Source organism: Cannabis sativa, unplaced genomic scaffold (genome assembly GCF_029168945.1).
Source record: "Cannabis sativa cultivar Pink pepper isolate KNU-18-1 unplaced genomic scaffold, ASM2916894v1 Contig7, whole genome shotgun sequence".
NCBI classification, from domain to species: domain Eukaryota; kingdom Viridiplantae; phylum Streptophyta; class Magnoliopsida; order Rosales; family Cannabaceae; genus Cannabis; species Cannabis sativa.
In genome coordinates this window covers 9,254,464-9,264,970 of record NW_026870043.1, presented here as the reverse complement: position 1 = coordinate 9,264,970, position 10,507 = coordinate 9,254,464, and the positions used below count along the sequence as shown (strand labels likewise).

At 33.8% G+C, this 10,507-nt stretch overlaps 1 protein-coding gene across 3 annotated transcripts; it reads right to left on the bottom strand.

Moving 5' to 3' along the window:
• Nucleotides 1-1,742: 1,742 nt before the first annotated feature.
• LOC133033386 (actin-related protein 2/3 complex subunit 5A-like) lies at nt 1,743-9,115 on the bottom strand. Of its 3 annotated transcripts, none has more exons than XM_061108105.1 (5): nt 8,927-9,115; nt 8,771-8,843; nt 8,518-8,618; nt 2,802-2,956; nt 1,743-2,143 (listed from the first exon to the last, which is right to left on the bottom strand). In XM_061108105.1, the coding sequence occupies exons 1-4, from the start codon at nt 9,100-9,102 to the stop codon at nt 2,821-2,823; spliced, it is 486 nt and encodes a 161-aa protein (XP_060964088.1). In that variant the 5' UTR covers nt 9,103-9,115; the 3' UTR covers nt 1,743-2,143; nt 2,802-2,820. The 3 variants fall into 3 exon arrangements, with proteins under 3 accessions (XP_060964088.1, XP_060964087.1, XP_060964086.1); XM_061108104.1 differs by lacking the exon at nt 1,743-2,143 and adding an exon at nt 2,366-2,654; XM_061108103.1 differs by lacking the exon at nt 1,743-2,143 and having other exon boundaries at nt 2,366-2,956; nt 8,927-9,114.
• Between the last annotated feature and the right edge of the window lie 1,392 nt (nt 9,116-10,507).

Below are 10,507 nucleotides of genomic sequence, written 5' to 3'. Positions count from 1 at the left end.
ACTTCCCGTTCTAAATACATTGACATAAAGTACTATTTTGTTAAAGAGAAAGTTACAGAGTCTCTTATTTCTATTGAATACACGCCTAGCACTGGCATGTTAGCAGACCCACTAACGAAAGGCTTACCCATATGTGTATTTTTGGAGCATGTTGCTCGAATGGGATTGTTAGGAGCCTAGCTTGTTGAGCTCAGTGGGAGTTTTTTTTTTTATTATGTATTGAACATGCTAGTATCTTGTACGGAATGCTTATGACTTGTATTTTGAACATGCATAATGATATTGAAGTCACTTCTAATTATTGTGGACATATGTATGTATATATGTATTGTTTATTGAAGTGACAGGTACAAAAGGAGATGAATGCGCATAGTCTCAATTTTGCTGTACCTCATGCATGTTTGGTTTGATTGTTAATGATTGTTATTGGATTAAAATGTCTTCAAGGTCAACTCATACATAATATATGTATCCCGTCGATATGATATTATGTATGTTTTACTTGGTTACCTTATATGTGGTAGACAATGTTATAGTGGTTGATTATATTGTCCAAGTGGGTGCATGTTAGAATTAATGTTATGGACTAATATAATCATAAGTTTAATACTATAAACACAATCATTAATTATGTGCCCAATATTTGTTCACTACCATAATGGGATGGTTAATAATCATATATTATGTTAGAGGCACATGAGAGCACCATTAAAACTATAATTGGCCCATTAAATTATAGTATACCATTATTGGACCACTTAAGCCCAAATTAGTAAATAACTCTTTAGGGTTAAAGGGGGATGAGATGTATATATATATATCATATATGAAGTGGTTTTAAGGTAGGTTAATGGTAATAAGTTGAAGAGGGGATAGCTCCACATTGTGTTCCTCTCCAACCTTGAGTTTGCATTGCATTTGGTGATTCTTGGTTTCAAATGGCTCACATGGATGGCTCAATGGGAGGTATGTGTGTATTTGTTTGGATGTTCTAAATAAAATATTGATCTTGGTTTTATGATTATGAGCAATGATGATTAATGTTGAATGTTTTATTGGATAGCTCATAATCTATGTTATATTTTTAACAATATCCAATTCAATCCAATTCAATCTAATTACAAAAAAATTGGATATCCAATTATAAATGAATTGGATGCTAAAAGTTGGATTCTAATTGGATTAGATCCGTTATTAGATGTCAATATCAAAATCCAATTAAAAACCGATCCAATCCAATTACATTTATGTATATTAAAAAATTATATATTGATTTCTATAATAAAAACTAATCAAAAATAAAAAAAAAATATATTAATTATATTTTTAGTGACTTTTTTTTTTTTGTGAAATTTGTAACACTTAGTTGTTTTATGTATTTATTTAAATTATTTTCATGATATTTTGTTATTTTTAATTACTTGAAAATATTGTTAATTTAGTTATTTCAAACGTTTAGTTACATTACGCTTGTAATAATGATATTTTTATGGAGTATTAAACTTAAAAATTAATAGTGATATTTAGTTTTTACGTATTTATTTTCATATTTTTAAGTTAATATTAAAAATTAAGTGTGTAATTGAATCGGATTGGATTGGATCGGATGATGATTTTTCAAATCCAATTACTAATTGAATTGGATCGAATGAAAAAAAAAAAAAAAAAAAAAAAAAAAAAAAAAGTTGATTGGATCGGATGCCCTCTCCTAGTTACGATCATAATCAGGAAAGAATGGTAGATATGACAAATGACCAATGATAAATAGCCTAATTTAGAAGTATACCGAATAGCCTTGAAAAAGGCACACCTAGATCCACATGACACGTGAAGGAAAGCATAGTTCCCTCCAATAAGATTAAATCTACTCGAAGACTGAGTGACAATTATTAACTCACAAAATATAGGGCTCACATCTCACACAGGATATAGACAACAGCAAGTGGAGAGCGTAAAAGCTAAGCATGACCAATGTGAGCTCGCAGCCACTAGCTAGGATAGATGGAAAGGCTTCCCATGAGCTTGTTAAAGAGTTGATCGGGACTATAGCAAGAACAGCTCCTTAAAGAAGATACGACTGTCCATGTACAGATACAGATAGTAATAGCAAAAAAAAAAAAAATACTTCACCTTTTCTGCAATCCTGTACAAAGTACAAGGGTACAATCATTATCCTTGTAATCATGTCGCAAGTTAGGAACATGCATTGACCTCTTCTTCCAACGAAATTACTTTCGGGATGACTTAGGCAAACTTGTTTTAGATGCCATAGATACACTACTATCTTTAAGAAACTCATTTCCCAAATGATTTAAGAAAATTTTGTTACCGCAATGCTCAACATAATCACTGGAAGAAAAACAGCTCAATGAATCAGAGTCTATAAAAAGATACAAAGATCTGGAAACACCTTTGTGATTATGATTTGTAACTTGCATAATGTCTTAAGAGTACAAAGTACAAGGGTACAATCATTATCCTTGTAATCATGTCGCAAGTTAGGAACATGCATTGACCTCTTCTTCCAACGAAATTACTTTCGGGATGACTTAGGCAAACTTGTTTTAGATGCCATAGATACACTACTATCTTTAAGAAACTCATTTCCCAAATGATTTAAGAAAATTTTGTTACCGCAATGCTCAACATAATCACTGGAAGAAAAACAGCTCAATGAATCAGAGTCTATAAAAAGATACAAAGATCTGGAAACACCTTTGTGATTATGATTTGTAACTTGCATAATGTCTTAAGAGGATACCTCAAAAAAGAAGGCTTCTTTAATAAATTACTATCATTACCATAGTGAAGTGATGGGAATTAAACTGTATTTACAGTGTCTGAAAGAGAACGGAGTATGCATCCCAAACCAGCTCTCTCTGTCAACTTTTCATGAATCCTAAGGCACTGATCACATGTTGGGCGATCTCCGGTTGACAAGCCTCTATACAGGTACCTTGAGTAATGGTAATAACAAAGTGTTAAGAGTATTGAAATGTCATCATCTGACAAACATAAAGGTAATATGCACAAAAATGGTTCTTTACAAAACAGCTGAAATTCCTAACAGAAAACTGGTTAACATATTCATTACTTCATGTAGAAAATCCTAATTTCCCTTTCACAAACCATGAGTTCTGTTCATAAAAAAAAACAACGAGTTCTATTATCGTCAAACATGCTAAAAGCTACTCATATATACGTGCTAGAACTAAAATAAGCATTTATGTAATATGTATATAACTAGCCAATGCATCATTTTCTAAATAAGGCTCCAATTATTTCATTATTATCTTTTACCAAACAAGCAAGAAAGAGAAGAAAACAGAACTCTGTGTATATTGATTCATCAAATGAACAGAGTACAAAGAATTGATTTATATACAGTGATGAATTGAGAGAACCTAACCAACTCCAACTAACTGAAATCTAACAGATTCTAACTAACACTAACAGCTGTCATAACAACCTTCCTAACCAACTAAGGCCACTTAACTAACTCATATTGATACTCCCCCTCAAGATGGATGGTATATATTTACCAATCCCATCTTGCCTTTCAACACCTTGAATTGATTAGGAAGTAGTGCCTTTGTTAGAATGTCTGCCACTTGTTCTTTTGAGGAAACATGATCTGTCTTGACAATTCCTTGCTGAACTTTCTCTCTTACTAAGTGTCAATCGATCTCAATATGTTTCGTTCTCTCATGGAAAACTGGATTAGCTGCAATGATGCCTTGTTATCACAGTACATAATGGCTCTGGTCCTTTGTGTTCAATCCTTAACTCTTTAAGCAATGAAAGCAACCAAACCAATTCACTTGTAGTGTTAGCCATAGCTCTATATTCAGCCTCTGCAGAAGACCTTGAAACGGTTTGTTGTTTTTTACTTTTCCAAGATATGATTGAGTTTCCAAGGAAAACACAAAAACCACTTGTAGATCTCCTAGTATCAACGCAAGCAGCCCAATCTGCATCGATATATACTCTCAGTTGAATCTCAGATGCAGCAGAGAGGAAAATTCCTTGTCCAGGAGTGGATTTCACATATTGTAGAATCCTTTGAGCAGCTTGTAAATGTTTGGCTTTAGGCAAGGCAAGAAATTGACTTAGCTTATTCACTGAATAGGCTAGGTCTGGTCTAGTGATCACCAAGTATTGCAACTTCCCAATTATCCTTCTATATAGTGTAGAGTCAGCTAATTTATCAGCAAGTTTGTCATTCTCGATTTGTGACAGCTTCAAGTTTGTTTCCATAGGTGTATCTACTGGTTTACTTCCAAGGTAGCCAAGGTCTTCTAGTAATTGGAGAGCATAGGCTCTTTGAGAAATGAAGATGCCTCTGTTAGACCTTGCAACTTCAAGACCAAGGAAGTATTTAAGATCTCCAAGATCTTTAAGCTTAAACCTATTATGCAAACTGGTTTTTAACTTGTTCAGTTCAATAATGTTATTGCTTGCAACAATAACATCATCAACATAAACCAATAGAATAATGAAGCTTGTTGAAGAGTGTCTCATAAACATGGAATGATCTGTTGCAGAATGTGAGAACCCCTCTTCCAACAATGCAGTAGAAAACTTTTCAAAACACTGTCTAGATGCCTGCTTCAATCCATATAGTGATTTCTTAAGTTTGCATACTGCATTTTGTGGTAATGGTGTCTTCCCCTTATGACAATACCCTGGAGGTAGAGTCATATAAACATCCTCATGCAAATCTCCATGGAGAAAAGCATTGTTCACATCAAGTTGATGTAAGAACCAGCCTTTAATGGCAGCAAGGGCTAAAACCAACTTGACTGTGACAAGCTTGGCAACAGGTGCAAAAGTATCAAAATAATCTACTCCTTCTTGTTGGCTATATCCTTTCGCAACAAGTCTAGCCTTGTGCCTTTCAATAGATCCATCAGCATTCAGCTTTTCTTTATAAACCCATTTGCATCCTATAACATGTTGCCCTTGGGGAAGAGGAACCACAACCCAAGTGTCATTTTTCTCCAAAGCTTCAATCTCAGAATCCATAGCCTTGTCCCAAACAGGGATATCTTTAGCTTGTTCAAAAGAAGTAGGTTCTTGAATGGTGGAAATAGCAAAGGCCATTGATCTGAACTTGGGAGAGAGCTTGGAATAATCAAGAACCTGGTGCAAAGGATATGCAATGACTGGCATATTGTCCTGAGAAGTAACAGAAAGATTGTTAGATGACAAAAAACAGTGATAATCACTCAAATATGATGGCCTTGTTGTGGTTCTAACAGGTCTGTTGGGGGGCAAGGAAAAACCAGAAGAACTGGTGTGTTGGGAAGGGTTTTGTGATGCAGAACTTGCACCAGATGGTGAGAAATGAGAAGGAACATCAGGTACTTCAGCTGATTCACGCAAAGAAAAGAAATTCTGATATTCAATGGGCAGAGAGCTTTAATCAACAAAAGGGAAAATGGTTTCATGAAAAGTGACATCCCTACAATGAAATATTCTGTTTGTGTTAAGATCTAAAAGCTTGTAAGCTTTCATACCAATCGGGTAACCCAAGAAAACACAAGGGACAGCTCTAGGAGAAAACTTAGATCTAGAATTAAGCAATGTGGAAGCATAGGCAAGGCAACCAAATGCTTTCAAATGTTCATAAGCTGGTTTGATGGAGTTAAGAACTTCAAACGGAGTTCTAAATTTGAGATTGGGTGTAGGGGTTCTATTAATCAAATAGGCAGTTGTACCTACACAATGATCCCAATAAGCAAGAGGAACATAAGATTGAAAGAGTAATGCCCTAGCAACATTAAGAAGGTGTTGGTGTTTCCTTTCTACTACAGAGTTTTGTTGGGGTCTTTGGACACAAGAGTGATAATGAACAATACCTAAAGAGCTAAACAATTCAGAGAATTGTAACTCTTTGGCATTATCTGATCTAACACCCTTAATTTGAACACCATATTGAGTCTTAATAAGCTGTAAAAATCTAGGTATAACTGTTTGAGCTTCAGATTTGGTTTTGATGAAGCTAACCCCAAGTGTACCTAGAGTTGTCATCAACAATGGTGATAAAATACCTACAACCAGCAAGAGTAGGTGTATTGAAAGGCCCCCATATATCTATATGGATTAGATCAAATACGTGAGCAGCAATGTTATGGTGAGAAACAAAAGGAAGCCTTCTTTGTTTAGCATAATGGCACACAGAACAGTGAAAGTTATGAGACAAATCACTGTAGAATCTTAAAGTTTTATTCATGGAATGATTTTTGATCCAAGCAGGGTGGCCCATTCTATAGTGCCAAATAGTTTGCTCACTTATTCTAGAATCAGATAAAGAAAAAGCAAATGGTACACTGTTTTTAGAATCTGAATGCAAGTAATAAAGCTTCCCAATCTTTTCACCCATCCCAATCATTTGCCTCTTGGTACTGTCCTGAATATCACAATTTTTGTCATGAAACAGAAAAGAGTAAGCATCATTATCTGTTAGAGTAGATACAGACAATAAATTGTGCTGAAAAGTGGGGACATACAATACATTGTACAGAGGGAGATTTGGAAAGACATTCACAGTTCCAATACCTTCAACTCTAGCATTACCACCATGTGGTAATTTAACATGAGTGGCAGAATTGTCAATGTGAATATCATGAAACAGATTTTTGTCAAAACAAACATGGTGCGTACTGCGTAGCACCAGTATCAATAATCCACTTAGACTTAGAAAGAAATAAATTCTCACCAGAAAAATGAGAAATCAGAGGTGCTTCCTTTGAGGGAATGGGAGACTGATCTGCTGCTCTTTGAGACAATAATGCCATCAATCTTTGACATTGCATAGCACTTAGACTTGAAACCAGGTCTTGATCTCCTTTAACAGCATCACCACCATTGTTCTCATTTCCTTCAGAATTAGTCTCAATATTTGCAGCAGATGGCTTCACATTTCCATTCCCAACAGGTTCAGCATTTCTATTAGGAAATTTACCATATAGCTTGTGTCTAGGGGGATAGCCGTGCAACCTGTAACATTTTGACATAATGTGGCCAGCCACACCACAATGATGACAAATTGTCTTAGGTTTAAAAGGTTGGACACTACCAGCAAACTGGCCATAATTGGATTCGGATATAGATTTATCATGATCAGAAGGATTAGACTGAGATTGAGAGATGTTACTCAAAGACAAAGATCTCTGCCTTTCCTCCTGAATGATAGATGCATAGGCTTTGTTGATGTTTGGAAGTGGCTCCTGCATTAGAATTTGAGATCTAGCAGCACTGTACGACTCATTCAGACCAACCAAAAACTCAAGAACACGATCTTCCTCTTGATGATCTTGATAGGTTTTCATAGCTCCACAAGTGCAGGCTGGGGGAGGTCGATATTCTTGAATGAGATCCCATAGAGTTTTGAGACGAGTAAAATAGCTAGTGACAATATTAGTTCCCTGAGCCAGCGATTGCTTAGATCTGATAGCTTCAACAACACGAGGAGCATTTTTCTGGTTGAATCGTTCTTCAAGATTTGTCCAAATCGTAGTTGCATTCTCCATATACATGATGCTTTCAGCTATTTCATTCGACGCGGCATGAAGGATCCAAGAAATCACTGTACTATTACATCGATGCCATAGCTCAAAGTCATCATCGTCTTCATCGAGCTCTGGAAGTTTGCCATTGACAAACTTCAGCTTGTTCCTCGCGATTAAGGCTACAGTCATGGCCCTCCGCCATGAACTATAGTTTTCACAACCCGTAAGAATCTTGGGAACCAGACTGGCTCCTGGATGATCACTATTGGACAGAAAGTAAGGATTTCTAGCATCGTCAAAATAAGATCGGCCACCAGGATCCAACGCAGAGAATCGATTCGAATTTTCAGTCGAGCTTCGAGTTTGAGCTCCTCCACCTCGAGCCATGAAGAAGAAGAAGAAGCAGAAGGAAACGAGAATGGATTTTACACAGAGTCTGGCTCTGATACCATTTTACCAAACAAGCAAGAAAGAGAAGAAAACAGAACTCTTTGTATATTGATTCATCAAATGAACAGAGTACAAAGAATTGATTTATATACAGTGATGAATTGAGAGAACCTAACCAACTGCAACTAACTGAAATCTAACAGATTCTAACTAACACTAACAACTGTCATAACAACCTTCCTAACCAACTAAGGCCACTTAACTAACTCATCTTGATATTATCTTACCTTAAGATTCATTCAAATGATGACGGTATTCAGCAATTAATAAGCTTTGGAGACAAGAACTATAAATCCCATAGCTAAATTGCATCCAAACAAAGGAGCCAGAACAATGTATATCTTTTTATTACCTTATATTTATCCTTGGTCAACCTATTCTTTCAAGAATCCTTAATCCAATTTCATCACAATGTTTTAAGATTATACAGTCTAATTATCACCGTTCAGTATATATACTAATATCCCTAAAAATGAATCACCAAAATTAGCAAAAAGAGAAACAGAAGAAAATGCCGAAGCACGAAATGGTATGACAGTATACGGGTTCTCACTTCATTAGAATATCGTAGTATTCGGGATCCAGAGAAGAGAACATAGCATCCACATCTTTAATCGCCATAAGAGCTCTATGAACCACAATCCAGTTCGCAGACTACAATCAAAGCCTAATTCAGCATCAATTTCCCATTCGATTCTACGATATAAGGTCCAACAAGGAAACAATGTGGTTTTCTTCCTATCCTTTTCACCTTGCAAAAGAAAATTATCTTAAGAAGCTTATACAAAGGCATGAAGAACTCAAACCTTGCAGCGCTCATCTGGAGTCTTGGGAGGTGATCCTTCAAGTGCAGTTTTCAGAGCTTCGACTGGCTTAGACCTGTACGGAGAAAAAAGTATTGAAAGCTTTAGATTTTCTCCTCCGAACTATTGTAAAGTGGAGATTTTGCATGCGGTTATTACTGTTTCAGTAGGCTTTCGATCTTTCTGGATTTATGCTCGATTCTAGTTATTATGGCATCTGTATTGTCTGCTCCAGCTTCTGATCCTGCCATTTTCTCACTTCCTCTCTTCCGTTTCCTTCCTCTCTTTGGATTTTCTCGTGCGCCAAACAATCGAGTTGGGAGGGAGAGGAACATTTTCCCAAGAAAATAACCAAACCGTGTCGTTTCATTCTACTTTGTATGGGCCTGCATGATTGGCCCAAATAATGGTAACAAGGCCCAAACAAAATTTAAAACAGAAATTAAAAAAAAAAAAAAAAAAGAAAAAAAAAAAAGAAAAAAAAAGTAAAAATTACGGATTTCATAAAAAAGTTAGAAAAATAAGACATTTATAGGTTTGCCACTCTTTTATGGTATTTTTTCACATTTAAGATTTTTTATGGTATTTGATATGACATATTTTTATAAACTTATTATCCAATCCCATATTTTATGTTTTTGGTTTTAGCTTAATTAGTTTTATTTTTTTTTTAATTTATTTTATATTTACATTTAAGAGTTTCTTTCTATTTGAAAACTTTACACCAAATACTACATTTTTTTTTTCAAACATTACATTTTTAATTTGACAAGAACATTTACTTTTATACTTTACTTAATTTTTTTTTTCTTTTTTACTGTTTTTTACTTATTGAAGCTTCAAAAAGTTTTTTTTTTTTTTGTCTTTTTTATATATTTTTTAGTCAATTTTGGCTCTCTTTTTTCTTTTCAATTTTTAAGTGAGTTACTACTGTTTTTTTTCTTTCTTTCTCTCATCTCTCTCTATTTTTTTTTTTTAATTTCTCTTTGTGTCTCTCTTTTTTTTTAATATTTTTTCTCAGATTAATTTTTTTCTCTTAATATATATAATAAGTGTACATTTTTATATTTCATTTTTTTTTTTTACAAAAATTAAACTTGTCTTTTATTTAAACTACTATTTGTTTTTTTTTTTTGTTAAAAACTAATTATTCCATTAAAAACAGCAGAAAAAAAACCAGTTTCATCAACATCATCAAGAAAAAAAAACAATATAAAAAATCATAATCTAAAAAGGATACAAACTTTAAAACTAGTTTCATCAACATTGAAAGAAACTGATAATTTCATTTAAAGAATAAAAAAAATAGTTTCATCAACAAGATAATGAAAAAAAAAATTACAATCTAAAAACGATACAAACTTTAAAAACCAGTTTCATCAATATTAAAAGAAACGAATTATTTCATTAAAAGAGGCAAAAAAAAATAGTTTAATCAATAACATAATAAAAAATACACAATGCCTAATAACTAAACTTTTACAAACGATACTAAATTTAAAAACCAGTTTCGAACATATAAATTTTATATCAATACCTAATAATCAAACTTCTAACTTCATTCTTTATTTTGGCATTGCTTGCTCAAAAATTAAAGTTAATTTAAACATACAATATGCAGCAAATATAACAAAGAGAATCATAAATTAACATCAAATAAAAAAAAACAAAGAAAATTAAAGAGACAAAAATAAAATAAAAACCATAAAAGAATAGCAAAAAAAACAGTGGAATGTGAGA